At 37.0% G+C, this 25,675-nt stretch overlaps 1 protein-coding gene across 1 annotated transcript in view; it reads right to left on the reverse strand.

Annotated features, from left to right (window-relative positions):
• Window positions 1–392: 392 nt before the first annotated feature.
• The window catches only part of Fgd4 (FYVE, RhoGEF and PH domain containing 4), a 129,625-nt gene continuing 104,342 nt past the window's right edge, over window positions 393–25,675 (reverse strand). Inside the window, exons 10-15 of the mRNA XM_059277045.1 lie at window positions 18,122–18,152; window positions 17,426–17,518; window positions 16,992–17,117; window positions 11,255–11,395; window positions 7,090–7,230; window positions 393–5,954 (exon numbers count right to left, since the gene is read on the reverse strand). Coding sequence (XP_059133028.1) covers window positions 5,697–5,954; window positions 7,090–7,230; window positions 11,255–11,395; window positions 16,992–17,117; window positions 17,426–17,518; window positions 18,122–18,152 — 790 coding nt within the window. The 3' untranslated portion in view covers window positions 393–5,696. The remainder of the gene's footprint in view (window positions 5,955–7,089; window positions 7,231–11,254; window positions 11,396–16,991; window positions 17,118–17,425; window positions 17,519–18,121; window positions 18,153–25,675) is intronic.

The raw sequence follows: 25,675 nt of genomic DNA on the forward strand, positions 1-25,675 counted from the left end.
CACTATGCCCTGAACAAAGTTGGAGAAGCCCTTAATTATCACACACTGGTGCTCTCTACATATTCCACCCAGAAAAACCATGAATCCAAACAAGTAATGTTGAAGAGCCAAGAGCTGTGTTCAATGTAAGCAATCCTTTAGCTGAGGCCAATTGCTTTTATATAGTGTTTGATAAATTGTAAATTAGTTCTTTATCGCCTAAAAAAGCTAATAAACTTATAAAAAATGTGATCTCTGGAAAGTTTTACTTGTGACATCACATTTGAAAGTTTCTTAGGATTTTCTTTAGGGTTTTTGATGACTAGAATCTAGAAGTATCAATATCCTGTTGGAATAACCTTTTATCTGATCAGAAAATCAAAATCATGAATACTGAATACACATAGTCCTAGTCCAGAACCAATTTAAGGATCTTTATTTACAAGATACAAATGTTTCATATTTAACAAGAATTGAAGGGTTTACTTTTACAATGTTTTCAATTACCTGACTTTATGATCAAATATACAGATGTTACACTATATATACACTATGTCCAAGTATTTTACATTCATACCACTGGAAAATTGGGTGTTTATTTTTTCACATTAGAGTCAACTATAATATTCTGATATGCCCTTTCAAACTCAGTCAACATGTCAAAAGAAAAATCAAGATAATACTTATTTTTAAATAACAGTTAATTGTCTCTTAAAAGATAAAATACCAGTTTGGTTTTATATGTGAATGATTATATGCTAATGGTACCTATGATACATTTGAGTTCTCATAAACCATAATACACAATGCAATTCTGTCATCACAATGGGCTCTATGGCCTGTTTGTCCCCAAACATGTCTTTACTTTGTATTTAGCATTCACGTATTAAAATATATTAAAATATGACTTAATATTTTATTAAATTGACCAAAATGAATTTCAGGACAAAGGAAAACCTTCTTGCAACTTTCAGGGATGCTCTCCCAACAAATTAACTGTCTTGTAGAAGCCATGTTTTATTTTATCTTGAAATACATAAAAGACACAGCATTTGGCCATGCCCTTAGCTTAGAGAGTTGAATTTAGAGCCAAAACCAGCAGAAAATCATTTATAGAATGAAATTATTTTTTAAAAGCTTAAAGGAAAAAGAAAGTAATAATAAGATAGTGTCAGCTACAATTTAGAGGCTAAGGCCAAAGCCTGGGTACAAGGATTCCATCAACAAACAAGTACATGGATAGCTTCTACTTGATTTCCAGTGTGCAGCTCAGTGTTTTGCTATGTTGCTCTTCCCTGGAGACCAGCAGTCCATTTACCCATATCTATTCATTTCTGTTGTTTCTGCTGCTAACCACATTCTTCTCTCTACACCTGCAACAAAAGCAACATTGTCTCTTCCTGTAACCTGGGAAGATTGAGGGGCATGTGTAAAGAAGAATTATAACACTGAATACCTGTGAATAATTTTTGTTAAAACACTTAAATTAAAATTTACATAACATTTTGTTCCTTTGGTGAGAATTGAAGAGTAATATTTTTACATTTATACATATAAAGTCACAGATAGGGCTTTTAGATAGATCAAGTGGTCTAATACTCATTTTTTTAAATCTAGGGAACCTATAGCTTAGTAGTTACATTAAAATAAAAAGTAATTTGATTCTAATGGAACTAAGAATGAAGAAGTTACAGGATCCACTATAGATATCAACATAATTCTAACAAGAGGAACTCTTTAGCCATAGTTCATATATTCATACACTTGAAGAACACAACATTAAAGAAAGAAAATACAAAGATTTTTTTGTTTTTCAGATTTTAGATTATAAATACCATGTGCTTATCTTTGCTCTATTGACAGGAATATCATGTGATGTAGGAAAGTAAAGTTACTTTCTACTCTGTATAACACCAGAGATAATTGCCGGAACAAGACCTGTGTTTCCTAGACAGTTATTTGGCCTTATTTCTGCTCATTTGCTATGACAACACCTGCAGAGAGCTTGTGATTAACAATGCATTGCAGACAAAAAGCTCTGAATAACTTAAGGCTTTGGAGATAAACAAATGATAATTGAAAATAATTGAAGGAGAGAAACCATTTCTATCTCAACAAGGAGGAGAAGGAAAAACAGAATCATGAACCCCAGAAGTATTTTTGGGAAAAGGCTTTTAGAAGGATCAATGACTCTTCAATAACCCTGAAGTACCGTAGAATTTACAGTTGTTTTTTTTTTAAAACAGTTGTGACTGCAACAAATACTCTGTTTAGAAAATTCCACAGGAAACATTTACAAGGTTAATTTTTATAATTAAAAATAATTGGTGTTTACCCAATGAAGATAGTACATATTCTTTGCAAAACTAAAACACAGTTGATAGTATCTGAAACCATGGAACAATGGCTTCCGCTCCCTTCTTTTTCCGTGCTCAGCAATTTCAATTACCATGTCACTCCTAGGAAGCTGATTCTCTATCTTAGGGCCTTACACTTTTAGCATAAACTCATACCTGGAGAGTTTTATTGCTTACCATTATTACAAAAGTGGCTAGTGGTATTTTTCATTATTGAACTCCATTTAAAAAAAACTCAAGATAAAAGTATGCACCACATCTCACTTTTACCAAATGGTAGACTTCCAACAAGAGCAGTATTTAAGTTAAAAAGTGGAATGCTTTGAATGAGTAACGGTTTTACCAAATACTTTCTTAAGTTTACAAGGACACTTCTCTTGAAGATGACTTTTGAAAGCATTGAATTAGAAGAAATAACAAATTAAGAACCACATAGAACATTTATTTGAATAGGAAAGTAACTTATATTTTCAGGTTCAATTTATCATGAAACCTCAGTTATCTCAGAAGAGGTTAACTATTCTTCTAATTACCTCTTGGATTAGAGTTTATTTAAATTAATTTTTGAATATGTGTATAAGTGCGTGTTATCCATGCATGTGTTCACATATACTTAGGTAGTTGAGCATATGTGCAGAGATCTGAGTTTCATGCCAGGTGACTTCCTTGGTACCTCTCTACCTCACTGAGGCAAGGTGACTTGCTGCTTTGGCTCATCTGGCTAGCAAACCTGCACCAGGGTCTCCTGTCCCTGCCTCTGCTGTGCTGAGCCATGCTCACCTGGCCTTTGTGTGGGTTCTGGAGATCTGACTGAACTCTGTTTCTCATCCTTGCATAGAAGTCTCCTTAGCCCCAGAGCTGAGTTTTTAATAAGTAACTAATATTACTACTCTATTACTTTTCTTAATTCTCCTACTGAAAATATTAGTGGTTCTTTTGAGAGTGAGATGGGGACAGCTGCTCACTGTGCTAGGCTAAGAGTGTGGTGAGGGTGGTAAAGGTGGCAACCGGAATGGCCACAGATCCTCTTCTGGCACTAACATTCCTTATTTAATGAACAATAAGAGCATGCTAACATCCTTTTTATGAGTATTCTTTCAATAATCTAAGTTAAACAACACTGAACATCTATCCACATTACTTCTATTCAAGAATTTACTGGTAGGCAAACATGTAGTCTTCTTACTGATCAAATTTTTTTTTAATAATCTGACATAAATCTTCTAAGTGGAATATCTCATTCATTATTCTATTTATATTTACAAAATATTTATCTTTATTTTGATAGTCATTCTACATTTTACTGCTTCTCTTTTCTTGAGATATGAAAAGTAAAGTAACAAGTCTAGCTACTGTTTAATTTTGTCAACAGGTACCCTGCACACCTGTCTCTCCCACCCAAATGCAGCATCAATGCAGACAACTAGAAAAGAAAAACAATGTACAATTTCTTTCTTTTTTCTTTTTTTTCGGCCCTCATTTAGCAGGGAATAAGACGTTGGCTTTTTGTTTTTCCCACTGGTGGCTCTGAGTAGATGATTTAATGTTAGTGATCATGTCTGGGATTTCATGGACGAAGGGAACCTGGTTGGTTCCCTTGCTCCTTTGAAGTAGGAAAAACAAGAGACATTACTTATGTAGCATGAGCTGTATAAACAAACGTGTGGTGGTCTCAAATTCTGAGTAACCATACTTACATCTCAAGTGTAGCCCTTAAAGACTGTGTGTAGTGGAGACATTCTTACCGATTCCTAGTAAACAGTACCGTAAAAGTGGTAATGCTTGGAGTATGGGAAAGTGAGAAAAAAACCCTCTGAAAAAAGTATTAAAAGTTAAATAGTCAATTCAACATGACATTTTAATTACAAACTAATGAAGAGCAGATTTTATAATAGACAGCCATAGTTCATCTGAGATTCCATGTGGGATAAAAAAAGGAGAATAATTCTGTACTTTCTTCAATGTTTTGCATCTCCTGGAAACCTGCCATTATTGATTCTGCAATACTGATTTCAGCTCTCTTTTCTAGTGCATGATTAAGCATAAATTTCCTCTACTATCTATCTAATAACTCCTTTTCCCAAGTAAGTTGGCACATGTATAAGCTTTTGTAGCTGATAAAAGGAAAGCTCACACAGTTATCTTAAGTGTTCATTATTACCATTCACAACAGTCTTATGGAAAGGAAAACATTAAACATTAAACAAATGTATCCCACATATCCCAGGTCTGTATAAAGTTAGATGTCTTATATAGTTCAAGTTTTAGTGAAAGTTTTTGTATACACTGACATTAAATTACTAAGACAATTATGTTATTGTAAAATGTAAAATAATCCATACAATTTTTTATCTCAGTGACCAAAGTGCACTTAAGTTGAGAATAATCAGAGTAGGTAAAATAATAACGTTTAGTTAACATTAACTAAACCCTCATCTTTTATCTAAATAAGTATTAATAGCACCTTCTAAGAGAGGCACTGTTTTAAATAGGTATAGAACAAAAAAAAAATAGCACTCTAAAAATACTGTTGGAATTCAAACTATATCCTACACCACATAAATTACTGCTTTTTTACTATAAAAATATGAATACATTTAGATTCCAATCAGTTCAACATAAATTACCCAAAATTTTTATTAAGTTTAGAACAGTGCTGAGTTCAGAGATAAAATAAGTTTTATATTTAAAAATGAACCAGAGTAAAAACAAAACTAAAGCTGAAGAGAGAAGCTCACATGTTCATACTTATTTCAATATTATATACAAGTACATTGATTTATATTTTAGATATTTTATTATTAGGAGTAATCTACAAAAACAAGTATTATCTTAAGTCAAAAAGTATGAACATCAGCAACCTATATTTCTTTGTGTTGTACAAGAACAGAAACCATGAATGTAGTATGAGACTAGACAAGTTCATACAATACTCTCTAAACTGTCCCTGTACTTTTTTTTTAAAATCATAGATCTATTTTGGTTACATGGAGGTATATCTTTCACACTGTTACAAGTGAAGAAGACATTGAAGGATTTCTTAAATGAAAGGCCCATTATAACCAGGTAGTGATACAATCAATTGACATGGTTACCTACCCTGTCAAGGCCAACGTACATAGTTAAGGAATAGCTTATCAAAAATGTTTCACTTTCCACATTATTTCAGAACTTCAACAGAAGAATGGCTCTGCACATTGATTTTACTAAGAGTATACAAACATATTTAAAAAGTCCCCAAAAGATGTATTTATGAAACCATATTTCTCAATGTAAAGTGCTAAGAGACGAGGAAGGAGAGTTGGGGATGTCTTGAGCTATTGGTCTTACTTGAGACTCCACACTGGCAGCTGCTGCAGTTTAGCATTCTGACTTTTTCTTGGGTCCAGGGAGATTGTTCAAGCTGGCTAGATGCTCACTTGGGCCATCTGGTGTCTCACCTGTGACAGCTAGAAGGATGATTTTCAGCCATTTCTGTTTCAGTTCCTCGTTGTCTGCAGCAAAGCTGTGCACAGACTTGGACTGGGTCAGTTTGAAACTGTGTGGCAGATCTGCACTCTTTGGCATGTCATCCACAATGTAGCCCAGGAGTGGTATGGTCGCCTGGGCTTTGACATCCTAAGCAAAGGACATTGTGCATGTGAGTATAATAAGACATACTGTTACAGAGTTACATGTGGTCCTTGCCACTGCAAAACTCTCTTCTGACTACTGTCCCCCAGATCCTCACTTTATGAACTCTCTTTGGACAGAGAGTAGATTTTAGTGTCTATGGGGTCAATGATAATGTTGACAAGATAAAATGAATAAAGTAGAGCTGACAGCCAGAGGAGCGAGGAAGGCAGCTTGTGGTGAAAGCAGCTCCCATGGGGAGCTCACTCAGAGCCTGTGCAGTTCTCCACTTAGTGAAGAGGGAAGATGGAGGTAAATAACAGCATCTTAATGTTTAAAGCCAGCACACATTACTAAGAATTAATAATGATATTATCTTTAATGATTCATTCAAGTTATCTATAGACAGGAAAAACAGAAAAGGAGAATAAAATCTAAACCTTGGCATTTTTAGGGACTTTCTAAAAAGAGAAATTTACTAGTTCTTGCTGTAGGATGAAGCTAAAATCTAACAAATTTAATTTTTTACGTTTTTAAAGTGAATGAATGTATAATTGTTTTATGTGTTGTTCACTTTCAAAGGAAAATAATCTATCTACCAGGTTCTGGCTTGTGCTGGAAGCTAACCTGGCATTTGAGTTGACCCTAGGTGTCCAGCTTAGCTGTACACATGATTCACAAAAACTTGTTACTGAGTTTAGTGTTAATTTAATATTAACACACGATTTATGTAAACTCCCTCTCCCTTTCAAACTACTTTGTCCTTAGGTCTCTATCACTATCAACAAATAAAACCAACCACAGACCGTCTCCCGTTTCCTGCCATTACAAACAGCTTCCTCCCTTTCTTTATTTCCCTTTGCTTCATTTCCTGCTTACTCACTCTCATGTCCCTTAATCAGCTTACCTTTTCTCACACCTACTAAACAAGAGATGAAAAGGGACTAATGATTTATCAAGTGAATAATATGCAACTATGAAAAGAACTGTCAGTTTAAATCAAAATTGATTTTACTTTTCATTATTTTTAAAATTGATGGGACACAGTGATATGCTGAGCTCTTTTGTTTTCCTGAGGATCAGTGTCCACATGCCTCCCTCTGTCCTGGCCATGCCATTCAAACATGCATGGCGTAGTTACCTGAGGAGCGCCATACATGTACAGCACAAGGGGGTCTTGCTTGGGGATCACACACCATATTTTCTGCCAAGGTTTTGACTTCTCCATGTACTGGAGAAAACTGCACACCTCACTATTTCCTGATACTTCTGCAGATTCAATCTAGAAAACACAATGGAAAGAATAAACATAATAAATCAGATAGGGATGAAACATGCCTTAAGGAAATATTTATAAAGCACAGTGTATTTATATAACACATCTTGAGTCGCCCTCCAAAAAGATGTATTTGCATTTACTAGTTTTTCTCTATTGTAAGATGAAAACCTATTGAGGTCATCTTTAACTCTGTATAACTTAGTAGACTTTGTACTTAAATAGCCAACATTTACTGATCATTTACTATAGACTTTCTTTTTGCTTGAGATGTGTATTATTCACACCAACACTGAGAAGTTAAGTGCTTTCACTGTTTCTAAAGCTCAGAGTTTTTAATCAGATTCCCCAAGAATTATAAATTTAGAATTTGGTGTGCTCGAATTTGAGCTCAGTCAGCCTGAATCAAGACATTGAGCCTATGGTCCTAATGTTCCAATAAGGCAAGAATATAAAGTAAAAAAGACAAGATATGACCAATAACCCTCTGTCCTTACAGGGTTGTAATTAGAAGCTGTGACCAACAACCCTCTGTCCTCACAGGTTGTAATTAGAAGCTATGACTGATGATCCTCTGTCCTCACAGGTTGTAATTAGAAGCGATGACCAACAACCCTCTGTCCTCACTAGACGCATCTCACTAGAACAAACCTGTGAAAAACAACTTAGCTTTCTGCTTTGCTTACTAATAGATTAAGTACTAGATAAATGGGAAACAGAAATATTTAACTAAAACGCTTTATTAGAAGTAAACTGTTTTGCTTCTATTCCTATGCAAAAACCTTAGGGTAGTGCTACTCAATTTTGTTCACAGGACACAATGATGTAAGAGGGATAAGGGCGTGCACATATACAGGTAAATGTACTGTGGAGCCTTACTTGTGCCAACTAATACGTGCTCAGAATAGTAGTCAGTAAACTTTTCTATGAAAGGTCAGAGTTCAAATCAAGACTATAACATAGGTACTTACACAAAGAAAGCAAACAAACAAACAAAAAAACCAACCAAACAGCTGCCCCCTTAACCCCCACCAAAAAGAAAGCAAACAAATCCCCACTGTTTTATTTATAAAATTAAAAATAGTTTTTCATAAGTAGCCTCTTATATAATATGGGTCTAGCAATAAAAGTATAAGTCATCAAAAAACAAAACAAAACAAAAACAAAACAAAAAGTTAGTCATTGGGGAAATGTAACATTTTCTTCTCAAGCTCTTCAAACTACAACACACAAACCAGGCATGGTGCTGCATGCTTATATCCCAGTACCTGGGAGGTGGAGGGAAAAGGATCAGAGGTTCAAGGTCACTCTTGGCTAAAATGAAGGCCAGCTTAGGCTTTGTGAGACACTGTCTCAAAACAGCAACAAAACAACAAAGGAAAAGCTATTGCCTTTTTGAGGGTACTTGTGGTAGTTAATCTTGACTGTCAACCCACGTGGACCTGGTATTAATTAACTAAGACACAGGCCTCTGGGCAGGTCTGCTTGGGCACTTCCAGGAATGACCAGACAGAGAAGACCCTTCTCAGGTGGGAAGCAGCTCAGACACTGCAAGGCCAGAGGAAAGGAGTGCTGCCCGGCTGCCTCCTTCCTGGGGGTGAAGGCCTGTCTCCCATGGTTGCAGTTGTCATTTTTTGCTGAATTTGGAATCTATCTTCTTGGTTTCCAACCTGAGCTCAAGGTCAGCAACTTTCTAAGAACTGCCCAGGCCTTCAATGCCAAACCGGAACTGTCAAGGTCATGAACTGTATAGCTATCAGGTTCTCTCAGCCTCTTCCATATTGTGTCATAGACATTCATTTTACTAGTTCTGTTCCTCTAGAGCAGTGGTTCTCAACTTGTGGGTTGTAATCCCCTTGGGGGTTGAAGAACCCTTTCCTAGGGGTCACCTAAGACCATTGGAAAACACAGATATTTTCATTATGATTCATAACAGTAGCAAAATTACAGTTATGAAGTAGCAACAAAAATAACTTTATGGCTGGAGGTCATCACAACATGTGGAACTATATTAAAGGGTCACCACATTAGGAAGGCTGAGAACCACTGCAATAGAGAACTCTGATTGAGAGTGCATGATTATTGATTTTCATGGATAAGTGATGATTTGGGATATACTCAAGGTGTGGCCTTAGGTAGTTTAAGAAGCATCAACCAAATAACAATCTGAATGTCAGTTCTAGTCTACCACTGTGCTTTGTATGTCCCATAAGCCAATAATTTAACAGATGAATGTTTATAACCAACTTGATGGAAACACCATCCAACCTCAAAAAGGTTATAAATCCAGATTATAAAAATTCATATACTAAACAATATATTTTGGAATGTTTCTTTTTTTTTTCCTAAAAAAATCTGAACAATGGTGTAGCAGTTTAAAAGGACAGAAAGAAGCTTACAGGGTTGGGGAGATGGCTCAGCAGGTGACGCTTGCCCTGCAAGTGTGAGGACAGGAGTCCTGGCCCCAGAAACCCACATAAATGCAGGTGACATGGTGAACTGCCTGTGCTCCAGCCTTGGAAGGCAGAGACAGGGGACTCCCAGGAGCAGGCTGGTTAGCAAGACTAGCCACATCATACTTGTGAGCTCTGGGTTTGTTTGAGAGGCCCTGTCCCCAATGAGTAAGGTGGAAGAGCAATTGAGGATAATTCCTGATGTCAGCCTTGGGCCTACAATACGCACGAACATACATGTGCACATATACCTCAAAACATGTGTCTACACACATGCAAGAACATACAGACACACAAACACAAAAGAAACATACAAAAAGTGGAAAAAGAATTTATAAATATATGGAGTTAAATATCTTAAGTTTTGTCAATAAAAAATTGTTTTCTCCCTTAAAATACCTCTGTAAATCCCTGTTTTGGCCTCTTGGCCTATAAAAAATGTTTCCTCTGAACTGCTTACAAAAAGCTTGACTATTGTTCTAGAGTATATAGTATATTAGCTGGCGTAGGGTAAGGGCTCAGACATGCTCTATGTGTGCATGGGCATGCTTATTTTCTACTTCCAGACATTTTTTGTTTGATTACATGAATTAATCTAATTGATGATTTCTCCCCAAGCATAAGATTTTCTAAAAAGCCAAATATTTTTTTATTTTATAGAAGCAACCTAAATCTTTTCTCTAAAAAACACAGTATCAGGTTCACTATACTTTGTCACACTAGTCAGTTATTCCTATTAAAGCCTTAAAGTTGTGGTCCTGTGATCTAATGAAGAATATCCTCCCCATTCCTCCTGCCCATGAAAGCCTCATCTTTATGCAATACCAGTAATATCTATATCCTAAGAGAATTTAGAACTACAATTGTAGCTTGTGGGCTTACAATTTAACCTTAAATGGACAATGAAGTTTAAGATCCTTTCTCAGCTAACAAATGACTTTTGTATATTTTCTTGTAAATGCTCAGTACATAATTACTGACTTTTTAACATTATTAAGAAACTAAGTATATTTATGGCTTTGGATGAAAAAAAGTTTAATCCTACCTCTAGGTGATCCTGACCTTCCACCGTAAGGCCTTATTATACAAATTACCCTTATTTTGCCAACACATCTTTCCATGTAAACCCACTTCAGATACAGGCTACTTTAGTCTGAATTAACTCTAAAATATGAGTCATATTTACTGGAGATGGGCTTTGACAGTGATGCAGTCATGAAACTGTTGCCCCTGGCTATTAAATCACCACAAAGAACTGGTCTTTTAACACAGCAAGCTGAAGTAGTGTTTTAGGTAATAAAACAGTACTTTATCCAAATTTGAAAATTTTCATGCAGTGTTTTTCAACATTAATATATGATGAAACTAAAAGCTTCCCACAAAGAAGACATGCACATCTGTCCATCTTACTTTCTATAATTAGGCAGGAGTCCAAGGCCAACAAACTAAGTAAAATCATGACTCTTGCCCACTGTTAGCCTGGGTGCTAATGCAACAAGAATAAATAAGCACATTGTCTGTGCTCCTTATGACCAGGAGAGTGTTATTTAAAGATACAAAGAATTGACTAAGTTTACCTCCAAAATTCCTTTTCTTTTCTTCTCTTCACTGTCTGTGAATCCACTTATTATTTGGTAACAGTCTTTGCAGACTTTGTTCAATCTTCCACCATCATACTCAAGCTGAGCTTTGTAGTCAGAACACTTCCAACAAACCACCTTTAATTAAAAAAAGTATATTCAAAATGAATAATTATACTTAAGACAATTAGGAAATATTCATACATACATGATAAAGTTAAATATAAAAGTTACATTTTTATTAGCCTAAGAACATTTCAAAACATGTTAAAATATTGACGTATTTTAATAATGTGTGTGGCAGAATCTGAACATCACTTTGGCCTCTAAAGGTCCCTTGCCATGGATGTACTATCCATCCATCTCCTCTCATAGTCCCACTTCTCACAGGAAACAGCACAGCCATCTAACAGCCTTCAGAACATTTCCAATGACTACTCACCTATCTTCACAGATGCATCATATTGTATCCCACTGACTTTAACTTCTTCTTTTTTTTATTTTTATTTTTTATTTTTTTTTGGTTTTTTGAGACAGGGTTTCTCTGTGTAGCTTTGCACCTTTTCCTGGAACTCACTTGGTAGCCCAGGCTGGCCTCGAACTCACAGAGATCCGCCTGGCTCTGCCTCCCGAGTGCTGGGATTAAAGGCGTGCGCCACCACCGCCCGGCGACTTTAACTTCTAAAGGTATTTCTTCAGTCTGTTTTCGAAGTACAAGTTACTAGCACTCACATTCAGACTCTTATAGCCTGACTGGTCCTCACCACATCCTTAGGCTCCACCCTAACAGTCTACGAGAATCTATTTTCCAAATAGTGGCTAGAAGGCTCTCTTTAGGTAGAGTTTGATACATTCCTCTTACATTGAAAAATCCTTCAGTCTAAAACCATGTATGGTGGAGCATATTTTAAGTGCCAGCACATAAGAGGTAGAGGTAGAGGCAGGAGGATCTCTGTGAGTTCAAGACCAGCCTCGTCTACATAGAGTAGCATTCTAGGACAGTGAGGGCTAGACAATAGGCTTTGTTTTAAAAACAACAACAACAAAAAACAAAAAAAAAAAACAAAAAAACCCTTCAGTTTTTTTTTTTTTGTTTCTGGTTAAAGAAAAAATTATTATAATCTATGGTGTCCTGTGTGATCAGTCTGTCTTTAATGACACTGGCTCTCATATCCCCAAAGCACCATGCTCTCTTCCTCTTCCTTCTCCTACAGCCCAGAGCACCATGCCTCCTTTGTCTTCCATCTCCTACAGTCCTGGAAGTCCCAGTTTCCCTTCTTCCTCCTTCTGGAAGACGATTCCTTCAGTGTTTAGAACAGAGCCCGACCTGTCACTGCCACTAAAGTTCCCTTTCATTTACAGCACTGAAGAGTTTTTAACTATAGATTTGTATGACTGCTTGTCCATTTTCTATAAACTCTACAGGAGATTGTTATAGGATACTTTGCTCACCACACACAACAGTTGCAGAATGTCAATGAGTAGATTACAATAATGCAAATGCATGTGAGTGAATCAATGCTGCTTTTCAAATTATTTTAATTGTCTAAAAATTTTCTAGGTTTAAGTAATTGTTTTTTTGTTTAGGAAATTACATTTCCCTCATACTTATAGTAGATAAAATCTATTTAAAAATGCATGAGCTTATAAGTAAAAAATATGGAGTAGATTCATAGCAGTTGAAATATACCCAAAAATGGTCAAGGGCTAAGGGTGTGGCTTAATGGTAGAATACAGACTTAGTGCTCAAAGTCTCAGGTTCAATTTCTATCCAACCTTGATAAATACCACAGTTTTTTTCATAATTATAACAAACTTACTTAGGATGTTTTGTGCTAGACATACATGTATCTGTAAACTCAATTCAACTATTTTATATTCAAATCATATCATCATATTTGATAATCCAAATGCAAGATCTTTTTATCTGTTGACCAAAGTTCAAGTATGCCAGTACCGGAAATCATTTTAAGCAAACTTGAAGATCAATAGTTTATTCTGAGATAGATGTTTGCCACTGATTTAGTTTTGATTACAATCTGCCTCAATATGTTTAATATAAGTGTCAGGAAAAGAGATGAAAGAAATTTTAAGCATTAAAGGAGAATAGACTAAGATTTATCTATCAAAATTGTTGTGTTTAACATACAAATAACATTAGATCATAACATGTTTACTCAATCTTAAGAAAAGGAGTGCAATGCTCAACTTGGTTTATAAGGGCTCCTCGAAAGCTACTACTCTCCCTACCCTGTTAACTTAATTTCACACGTATTCCAAATGAAATTCAGTTCAGTGGTTGGCCAAATCATGCTCTAATTATGTAACATTACACAATTACATATATACAAATACATATTTGTTTTTATATGTTAACAATGTAATTATTAAGTTAAAAACAATCAGAAATACCTCTTGGATAAATGCCTTACTCAGAAAAAAGTTACGTTTATACTGCTACTACTGATAGACCATATAAAAGTCATAAATGGAGTAAATGCCATTACTAAGCATGCTTTGATTCTTACTTCTCTCTACCAGACAGACTTCATAGCTAGTTCTCTGAGAAGCTTTCTGCCATAGTAGAACTAGATTATGGATACAAAGCAAATGCAATTTTAATGGTTCAGTTTTTTTGAATTAAAAATGCCTCTTCAAGGTACAAAAAATGAAACAGAGCTATTCAGTAAATAAACAAGAGGAAAAACAGTGAATTGAAACTGTAATGTTATGCTAATAAGGAAAACCCACATTTAATAGGTGGAGAAAGTCCTGGGAGCCTGACTGACATAGGAGAGGGGAATCAGAGACTTAGTCATTATTCTAGAATGTGTGAAAGAAGCATAATGAAGCACCAACCAAATGCTGGCATGCAGTTACAGGAGAGCCACATCGAAATGAAGCAACCAAAGCAAACAAACCAACAAAAACACCAGAAAGCACAACTGGAAACCACTGGCAAGAGGTTTCTCCTAGTCAATGCTTCTTCAGACACTGGCATTACTGAATACACATTCTAAAATACAGATTCCAAAACAAGAAATGTTTGAGCAAAATAAATGGTTAACTAACAAAAACTACCGGGTGGATTGAGAAGAAAACACAATTTAGAAATAAAAATAATTCAAAGAATAAATAAAAGCAAACAAGCTACAGCTGAGGAGAGTGAAGGAAAGAGCAGTGAGACACACCTCTGTTTTCCTATCACTTGTTTTCACTTCTGGTTCCTTACACATCCAGTCACCAGACCCTCACGTTGATCCTTGGGTCCTCCTTATCCTCCCCACTACTTAAACCAGTGTTTTCCCTATACTTCATGCACATCACTTAGGTTTGCTCTTGGCCTGGTCTCCAACTACCTTTCTAGCCCTAGCTCTTGCCAGTCTCCCTTCTAGTGTTTACTCCAAGGCCAAGTAATTCATGTCCACCTCAGCAAGCAACCTGTCACACTCAGTATGCTGACTGACAGGCAGCCATGCCACCAAAGGAAGTAGGTACTAGTACTAGGTTTGCTTACCCATTCTCATCTCAGAGACAAACAGAATTAACTCCATTGTGCCTCAATTTCTGCTTATTTTCTCAGCCTCACCTCTGTGAATACTGCTCTGTTTATAGAATATACTAAGAAAGTCTCTTCTTTTCTCTCTGCTTCTTAAAGTGTGAAACCATCATTCTAGGATCAAACTCTTCTTTACCTTCAAGTAGAGGGTGATTTCCTGTTAGCTCACCAATTACTTCTGTGGACTTCAGCATTGAGACCTGGGCCTTTCAATCTTTGGCTCTTTTCTTGTTTTCAAAAGCCCATAGCACTTTTGAGGCTTGCCATTGGCTCTACCCATCTCTCACACTCAGCTATTATCTCATGATCTATCTAGCTCAGTCATTTGTAAATTTATTGCCAATGTGTTATAACTTATAGGAAAGGGCAGATTCATAGAAAAGAAGCCGAGATGAAAATGTCCTTCCAAAGAGCTTGATTAGAAGAATTAAAACATCATGGCCATAGGCAGCCATGAAAGACTGAAGTGGGAGAGCACAGGGAGAGTTGTAATACCATGTATAGCACAATAGGGGTCTCCAATTCCAAAGAACAAAATTGTGTGTCTTGCTCTTACAGGTTTTCATCAGGGGCAATAGGAGTAAGAGTAGGTGAGTGAGGGGAGAGAGCATGTAAGTTCCACACCATGTGATTTAACCTACCTGCTGGAAGTCACAATGCACTAATAAAAGTAAATTTAGAATTCAACTTTGTCTTGGAACTCTTAGGGAGAGGACTCAACTCTTGAGAATTGCAAGGTCATAGTAGCTCTCAGCAGTGAACCAAGATGGGGGGGAGCACTAGAGGATCTGTGATCTAATGTGATAGAAAATACCATTATTTTACTCCACTGCCTGGTGTTTTTAGCATTCATGTGACACCTTATTGACTCAGGCTTTTTAGGTGTCTGCAGCCAGTGCCAGTTTCAGGCCGTCTACTCTAGCCTTTTGTTCTTGGGACCCTCCACTGAACAAGTGTATGTATCATCACCAGGGACTTCAGTGCCAACTTCAAACATCTGTCCTTTCTTCGCCAACATGTCTAATATTTCTAACTTGCTCACAGCTGTCCATTACCATGCAGCTTTGAACAACATAAATCTTATTTTCCATGCACTAGCTCTCTCGTTTCTAACATTTAGTCATGACTGCCCTTATTTACCTACAGCAGACACCTACAGTTCTTCCTTACTTTTTTTATTAAACTTATTCTCCATGAACCTTGTTCTCTGCCTTCTCTGGCCTGCATTGCTAGATTCTGTTGTTAAAAAGAAAAACCAACCAACTAAACAAATACAAAAACCATTGCTGTTAAGCTGACTAGTATCTGTTTGGATTTCTAACTAGAAATTTTCAGAGGATAATGAATCCACACGTGTCTCTGTCAGATAAGACTATTTTATATTAGTCCTCTTTCTTGACTCTCACATACATCCCCGTCTCTTTACTTTCAGTTGATCATTCTGTCCAAGTCAATAAAAATGTAACATGGACCTCAGACGCCCTCATTTCTCACCCTAACAGGCCCCAAACAGTGAACCCACCCAGTTCGCTGCCCCCGGACTTGCTCCTGGGTTCCTCTCTTCTGTTAAAAGAGAGGGCTTTGCCCTACGCTGCAACTTTCACTTGTACTGCGGTTTTCATTGCATGCCTTTTCAACCATATTGCTTTCTTTGATTATTATCACTACATCTGTGCCATATTTTTTTTTCCTTAAATCGTACCTAGCTACAGGCTTTCCTTAGCAACTTCAGAGCTGTCCTACTGCAGAGATGTAGGTACAGCTCCTTGTGTGCAAAGCACCTCTTGCTTCCCCTTTAGGATGAAGACATTCTCCCCTTTTAGGCATCTAAGCAAATATCAGTCTCTCAGCTAGGCCCTCTTTTGTCTAATTAGATCTGGTCTGAAATCTTCCATTACTAATACTTTCCAATTCAACTTTCTGGTTGCTTTCTTATTCCACTCATACTAATTTGAATTCTTATCTATTTTCTTCTTCACAATGTAATCTCCATGAAGCCAGAAATTTTTTGCTCACCATATTCTTTTTCTTCATGGGACAGCACAGTACTTTGCACATAATTAGCTCCAAAACAGGCTTACTGAATGATTGCTAATGATTTCTTTGCTTCACGCTGATGATTTTACTTCAGCTACATAGTCACCAGCAACCGTAAGGACCAAGAACTGCACTCACATGTCCACACGCCCGGCAGTGATGTCGTCTTCTTGTCAGTGCATTGAAGGACTCCTTGCACTTCATGCACATTGTCACTTCATTATCACGTATCCATCTCGGGGCTCTCTTTCCTAGCTCAGCAGTCTAAATGAGAGAGACAGGTTCACTTCTAATAGAAAAAAATACTATTCCTTTTAAATAGCATGTTACCAATGCTGTTCAAACCATGTTCTGATACTCAATATCTAGGAAAGGAAGTGAAACTTTCAAAGCACTTCAAGACACTTACCACTATATCCAGCTAAGAGAGAATGATATTATTTCTAAATCACCAATTCTGGTATTGCAAGAGAGAGGGTTTGTTAATAGAATGACTAGACAGTGTTTTTGAGAATACAGAGACAGTGTTTTTGAGAATATAGAGATAGAGGATCTTAAAGTTAAGAACTTACAGACACTTCTAGGTGCATGTCATTATCCTTTGCAATTGCATTTCTGAAGGTTTCATGCCTTTGTTGAAAAGCATCAATAGTCTCTTGAAGGGCCTAAAATGTAAATTAAATCAAAACATACATTACAATATCGTATACACATTAATTAATATGCTTTGTCAAATAAATAACTGTAATGAGAATCATCTTTAAAGTTAAATGAACTTGTTCTTATAGTATGTAATAAAAAACCTAACTATGGCCGGGCGGTGGTTGCACACGCCTTTAATCCCAGCACTCAAGATGCAGAGCCAGGCAGATCTCTGTGAGTTCGAGGCCAGCCTGGTCTACAAAGCGAGTTCCAGGAACGGCACAAAGCTACACAGAGAAACCCTGTCTCGAAAAAACCAAAACCAAAACCAAAAACCTAACTATGTGTATTTTTCTTTTTTAAAATTTATTCTACGAGTGTTTTGCCTGATGTATGTATTTGTGCTACATGTATGCTTGGTGTCCACAGAGGTGAGGAGACACATTGCATCCTTGGAACTGGAGTTAGGGATGGTTGTGAGCCACTATGTAAGTCCTGGGAACTAAATCCATTTTCTCCAAGATTAACAAGTGACCTTAACCACAAGATATTTCTCCAGGTCCTGATGTGTACATTTCTTATGCAGAGAGGTCCAAAAAAAATGAAAATGAGAGTAAAAGAGTTACCTTGATCCATTCTTCTTTGTCTTGTTCAGAACTAAAAGAGAAACAAAGGAAAAAAAAAGAGTGAAGAGAACATTAAGTATTACAACTTGTGAATGAAAGCATGTTTTAATGTCATTCTGGATTCCTATAAGACACAGGAATGCTTTGGAAATAATTAAAGAGACTCTAGTTTTTCTTAATATAGGACCAGACTGCGGTCTACCTTTGGTACCCACTCACTTTGATAGCAAACCATGGCATTAACAACCATGTCTAGTTGGACCTACCAGACGATTCTGTATGCTTGACATACTAGAAAATCAAAGATAATATTATAATTTTAAGAACATATGACAACTGAAAACGACTAACATCTCAGGAAACATTATGATTATTGTTATAATCCTAAAAATGGCCTGAATCTAGACCCAGATGGATTCACAGCAGAACTCTACCAGACTTTCAAAGAAGAACTGCAACCAAAACTTGTTAAATTATTAAAGCAAAACAATATCAAAATCAGGTAAATAAACACACACAAAAAAAGAAAACTAGAGGCCAATGTTCTCCATGAATACAGATGTAAAAATTATCTTTTGTAAATAAAATACAGTTATATATCAAAAAGACTGCCCATCCTGATCTAGTTGGCTTCATCTCAGAGATTTAGGTTTAGATCATTATACATGGTCAATAAAGTAGTAAATTATATAAATGGACTTAAAGACAAAAATCATATGTTCAATAGATACAGAAAAAGCCTTTGACAAAATTTAACATGTCTTCAAGATAAAAGTCCTAGAGAGACTAGGACTGGAGGGGACATATCTCAGTACAATATAACACTACAAACCCACTGCCCACATCCTAAGTGGAAAAAAACTCAGTGCAGGGATGAGACAGGCATGCATACCTACAAGCCTAGCTCTAGCAAAGAACCAGGTCTGTTCACTTTGCCTAGTAAGTTTCTTCTTCCTGTCCCATCCTTCACCACACCAGTCACCATATCCACCCAAAGCCTCATTGCATATCTATGGAACCCATTGTGTCCATGAATAACCTTTGACTGGTGAGATGCTGCTTTCCTCTCCCATCTTTCCATCAACCTCCTGCCATCATTACACCATTGCCCAGCACCAGACCCATGGTTTGGGAGCCATCTTTGCCTGGTTCAAGTAAACAGCTTATCCACCACCTTTATCTGGGCTAGCTCTTGTCATATAGCTCATGCACTGGCATAATCTAAGGAAGGCCAGATTCTCACATCAGACATGGAGTCCACATGTCCAGATCAAATTGCAGAAACAAACAAACAAACAAAAAATATGAATGGCGAAGGCAACATGTCTCCTACCAAATCACTAGTCCCATAGAAGTGTTCTCTAATGAGAACTACCTAGATGAGTCCCCAGACATAGAATTTAAAGAAGATACTCCTTTGAACTCTAAGAGGATAACAATAAATACCTGTGTCATGTCCAAGGTAAACATACACACTAGAGAATAACAATACTTACTTGTGTCATGGAGTAATGCTAAATGGACTCAGGTTGTTTGTATATTTGTTCATGTACACTTGTGCTTGCACACACAAATATATCCACATATTTACATAAACATATGTATCAAAGAAGAGTCCATGGTGAATCTGAGAGTATGGGACATGGGAGTAGTGATAGTGGAGGGAACAGTGGGAGTGATGTAGATACAGTGATCATGTATGAAGTTATAAAAAATAAAAACCCCAAATCTTTTGTTATTTATGATTAAATTAAAAAAAATAAAATAAATCAAAAGATCTTTGCAAGGTCTTAGGGAAACCAGTTAGCATTTCCTTTGCTAAACAATTTTGTTTGCCTTTTCCTTAAAGGCTCATGCAATGCCATACCTAACCTTACAAATGAAGGAGAGCATCAAACACTGTCAATCATGCAGGAAGGGGTTTCCAGACTCACAGGCTATAGAGTCTAACTATTTTCCTTGGGGGGTAAGTTTACTTCAACTTACTTTTTGCATACTAAGGAAAAACTGCATTTCCTCTTCCTTATAGAAAGCTTATATCAAACTTGGAAAATCTCTTTGAGTGGACTCTGAATTAAGTCAGAACTTTAAACTGAGGGATTTTGAAGGATGTCAACATGTATGCATGATACTGGCAGGACGCAAAGACAGGGAACGTTAAAGTGACATGGCAGGAAAGCAAGCTTCTGACTCCAGAGACTGGTTGAAATGTTTTGCCAGCAGAGAAGCAAGGACTCCAGCAACATCAGCTGGTGAAGATCCTTTTCTCTTTCCACCTGTAAACCTACAATATTCAAGAATCACATCAAAAAACCCAGTTATAGGGAAATGTCATGTACCAAATCCCTTGTGCAGCCTAGGTGCCTGTGACTTTCCTTTATCAGATTATAATTCCACTAAGGTATGTTTGAAGCCACCCTATATGTCACTTATTAGAAAACAAAGAAAGAAAAGAATAAAAGGCTTCTTACCACTTTCAAATGGTATAGAGAGTTAATGTTATGACACTCGGTTGGAAGTCTTGCCTGGGAAGCCCACACTTACATTTGGTTATGTTTTACTTTCTGTGACTTTTTTGAGAAACCCATGCCCATGCTCCTGTGTGTGTCTCCATTATTTTATCTCCATTACTTTTTAATAAAACCCAACTCTGCTTTGTTCTGGTTAGTCTTGAATCTCTTCTGGTTGAAGCCATGAGTCCCAGTTTGGTATGAGCTGAGGTCCCTCAAACATTAGGAGGATTCCTTAGGCTACTGAGAGTGACAGTGTGGGCCTGTGGCCCTGTCTCCTCATAGCTGATAGTCATCTTTCCAGCACTTATTTTTTTTATTTTATTATTATTATTTTTTAATTTTTATTTTGCAATACAATTCAGTTCTACATATCAGCCACAGATTCCCTTGTTCTCCCCCCTCCCGCCCCCCTCACCTTCCCCCCAACCCACCCCCCATTCCCATCTCCTCCAGGGCAAAGCCTTCCCCGCAGACTGAGATCAACCTGGTAGACTCAGTCCAGGTAGGTCCAGTCCCCTCCTCCCAGGCCGAGCCAAGTGACCCTGCATAGGCCCCAGGTTTCAAACAGCCGACTCATGCAATGAGCACAGGACCCGGTCCCACTGCCTGGATGCCTCCCAAACAGATCAGGCCAATCAACTGTCTCACCCACTCAGAGGGCCTGATCCAGCCTGGACATGAGTGGGGGTAGTGAAGGGCGAGGGTTGAGGGAAAGAGAGCTTGGGGGAGCGGGAGATCCCAGCTGGATCAACAACAGAGAGGGAGAACAAGGAATAGGAGACCATGGTAAATGAAGACCACATGAGAATAGGAAGAAGCAAAGTGCTAGAGAGGCCCACAGAAATCCACAAAGATACCCCCACAACAGACTGCTGGCAATGGTCGAGAGACAGCCCGAACTGACCTACTCTGGTGATGGGATGGCCAAACACCCTAATTGTCGTCCTAGAAACCTCATCCAACTACTGAGGGATCTGGATGCAGAGATCCATGACTAGGCCCCGGGTGGATCTCTGGGAGTCCAATTAGCGAGAATGAGGAGGGTTTATATGAGCGAGAATTGTTGAGACCAAGGTTGGATAAAGCACAGGGACAAATAGCCAAACGAACGGAAACATATGAAATATGATCCAGCACTTATTTTTATTGAGCAGTATGGTATTGCAGAAAATGCTGGTGGGACCTCTGCCGATCAACATGGCAGACTCCACATTATCTCCCATAGGGAGGCTTCAGTCAGCCTTGCTGCGTTTCCCAATTCTGCTGTTCTAGAAGTAAAATTATTTATCAGTCTTTAAAATGCAGACAAAGACTTTAGTGGTTTTTTTTTTAAAAGTCAGGAAAGATTTATTTACTCTTTTGCTTAATTTACTTGTTACTATATTTAAATTTTCTATTTAGCAACCAAAAATCACTGTCTAAAAACCAAATGAAATAGAAACTGTCTAAAAACTAAAAAAAAAAAATACTTTTTATCCTTTTTGTTTGTTTATAGCTACAAGATATTATAAAGTGTTAAATTAATAGGTGAAGAATGCATACTCACTTTGGCTCAGTAAAGTCAATTAATTCCAGCAAGTAGTTCATTTGAAAATCCATCTCACTGAGTCTGTACTTTCTATTTCTTAGATTGGTAGGATATTTTACTACAATCAAGCTCATTTACTGTACCTTCAGTGTGCAAGCATCCTTCTTATTTACAAATATTTTGAGCCAGTTTTCATCAGTATAAAAACTCTGACTTCGTATCTCCATTGTAAAGAGAGATTTTGATTTTAATGTTTAATTCACTTGAAGTGACCATCACATGTGTGACTAGTGTTTGTTTGAAGTCTATTTTGTCTGAAATTAGAACAACTGTGCTGCTTGTCTCCTGCCTCCACTGCTTGAAACACCCCTTTCCATCCCTTTCTAAGGTGGTGTCTATCTTTGATGTGAGATATATTTCTTAGTGGCAGCAAAAAGTTGCATCTAGCATTTTCTAATCTATTCTGCTAGTCTGTACATATTAGGGGGAAATAGAACATTAATATTCAGAGTTATTATAGTGCATATTAGTTCTGGTTATTTTGTGCTTTATATTTTATTTGCTTAACTCTTCTAAAATTGTTTATTTTTCTCCAGTGGCATTTTAGAGGTGTTCATCCTCTTCAGTCTCAGGTGTTACTTTTAGCACATTGGGTTAAGGTCATAAATTATATTTGCCTTTTTTAAAAATATAGAACTTTTTTCATTTTATTGGAAATAGATTCTATTTTTTTTTCTATTTGCCTCCTTTTAACATGGAAACTTTTTTCTTTTTCCTTCAATACATCAGATAGAGTTGGGCTTAGCAGCTGTTGTCTTTCAGAACTTGGAATACATATTTTTAAGCCTTTTTCCTTTTAAAAATTTCTGCTGAATAATCAGCTATTGGCCTTTCCAATTGGCCTTTCTGTAAACGTGACACCTCTTCTTTCTCTTGCAGCTTTTGTATTCCTTTCTCTGTCCTGTATGTTTGGTCATCTGACTGAATATGATGTGGGGGTATCTGTAAGGGGCCATGGGAATGTACAAGTCAGTTATATCTGGTGCCTGATACAGGTTTTTGTAGAAAATAATCAAGGAACCTGTGTAGGGGGAAGAGAGGCAGGTTTCTCTGGAGTTGTCCAGAGTGTGGCAATTTCCCTGGGGATTGTACATAAGAGACAATCCTGTAATGGTCGTCACAAAGAGGCTCTCACTCATCTGGAGCTGCAGTCCGACTAGAGACTGTCAGAGAAATAAGGGTGAGTAATCATAGTTTTTTTTTAGAGAGGTAGTTATTTTAGAGAGAGTTGTCTAGAATATGACAATTTCCCTGGGGATTGTATATAAGAAGAGACAATCCTCTAATCATAGTATTTTAGTTTCCTTATGTTTTTTCCCTCAGAATGAGTCAAACAGAGTTTAAAACAGTGCTGGTATACAGAAACAGGAAGAAAACACATGTCTCTTACAACATTTCCAGAAAGGAAAGAGTTAACTTGCAAACTGCTTGCTGCTTGGAATTCAGCTTGCTATAGCAAGAGATAACAAGCAGCTTGGCTGTCTGCCTGCATACTAGCAACACTCCTTATGCCAACTGGAAATTCAAAAAGAAGATTTCCGCATTTTCACTTTTATCACAACACTTGACACTAGTTCCTGAGGAATTAGAAAAAAGACAAGGAAGGCATAAAAATATGAAGGTTTAAGAAGTCGTGAAGGTTTGAGATGTGACTTTAAGATGTAAAAATATGAAGGCTTAAGTAAGTCATGAGGGTTAAGTGCTATTTTGAGTCTGGGGAAGTAGTTCTGAGATATAAAAATGTGGAAGTTTAAAGTTTAAGTAAGTTGTGAGGGTTTGAGTATGGGCAAAGTGAGGTCTAAGATGTAAAGGTTTTATGTATAGGGATATAAAAGAAAGTTTTAGGAAGAAAGAAAGTAACTTAAGATACATGAAATGCAAGTTATTGGGATGTGTAAAAGCAAGTTATGAAGGTTTGAGGATGAAAAGGCTATTCTGCTGTTACATTGAGACTCCAAAGGTTGATAGTTTTAACATTAATTAATAAAATCCTTATAAACTACCAATCTGGCTCTGACAAATACCATCACTATTATAATAACCACAAACAATAATAATGCTAATTTATCTGGAATTTTTATTTCTTCTAGAAAGTTCTTATAAACTTCAGGAGCTCTAAACCCACGGATACCTACAGATATCTGATACCTGAGATAAACTTGAGAAAAGTACTATCAAGCTATGGTTTGTTTCCCCACCAGCCTATTTCCTTAAAGGAACATTCTCTCCCTCTTCTCTCTCTCTCTCTCTCTCTCTCTCTCTCTCTCTCTCTCTCTCTCTCTCTCTCTCCCTCTGAATTTATTGGAACTCCCCTTTCTCATCTGCCATGACCTTGCACTTAAAAATTCCATATGCACACCTAAGAAAAAAGTTTCCTCTCTAAAATTCCTTAACTTCATGTTCTGCCATTAATATATATTTGTTCCAGCAGATTCCTAATCAATTAAAGATTACAGACTGCCCAAAGTTGCCTACATGCTCCAGGCCCCAGATTGTCCCACAGAGCCTGGACAACAAATGAAACAGCCTGCGCTTCCCAGGTTTCCACTGCGTTCCAGCCTTCAGGACCCCCAGCTTCACTCCCATATCAGCAGGAAGCAACCATGAGTGATTTCTACAGCCCTTTGTCACTTACCCCTCTTTTTGTACTGAACTCTCCAGCCTAGGGTCTAGACTGCCCTTAAAAAATGTTCTATTATTGATTGTGTAAATTCTGTCCATGACCCTGACATGCATATTTTGTCATATAGTCTTGTTATGTACTTCTAACAATTGTTCTGTTATGGAAATCTTACTATATATGTACTGAGAGAGATTGGTACTGCCCCCTCATAGCCAAACTGGTTTATTAATTGCTTTGATTAAAAGTTTTAAGATACTTGTCAGCTTCAGCCACAGGCTTGATTCAGCAAATACACACCATTATTCAGGTAAACTCTTTATCTAAAAATATTTCATTGCCTTTAGACACTTAAAAAGAAACTGATCCAAAATAAACAGATAAAGTTAATGTTCTAGAAAAAAACTATTCTTCTATGATACTCAGATTCAAAATATTTAGACACACTCACAACATGATATCATATTAACTGGTCCCCAGTTTGCCATCAATATAGATTACAGATTACAAATATTGATTATTAATTAGAACTATAGACTATTGATTATAGATTATTGGTTATAAATATTGATTAAATATCAATATAGATTATTGATTCTTATTAATTTCAAAATAATTACAATAATTGCTTGTCAGTCTTCCAATCACCTTCAGACTTTTAATTATTCATATTACTTACTACCCTAAGAGAGATTTACATGCTTCTTTTTTTAAATCAAACAGAAAAGAGGGAATATGCAGGGCCTGTGGGATGTACAACAGGGACAACTAGTGTTTAACAAGCCGACCCACCAGATGCATGAGTCCTTGGGGGGCACTTGGCAAAGCTGCGG

This window comes from Peromyscus eremicus, chromosome 12, assembly GCF_949786415.1.
Source record: "Peromyscus eremicus chromosome 12, PerEre_H2_v1, whole genome shotgun sequence".
In the NCBI taxonomy this organism is placed as follows: Eukaryota; Metazoa; Chordata; class Mammalia; order Rodentia; family Cricetidae; genus Peromyscus; species Peromyscus eremicus.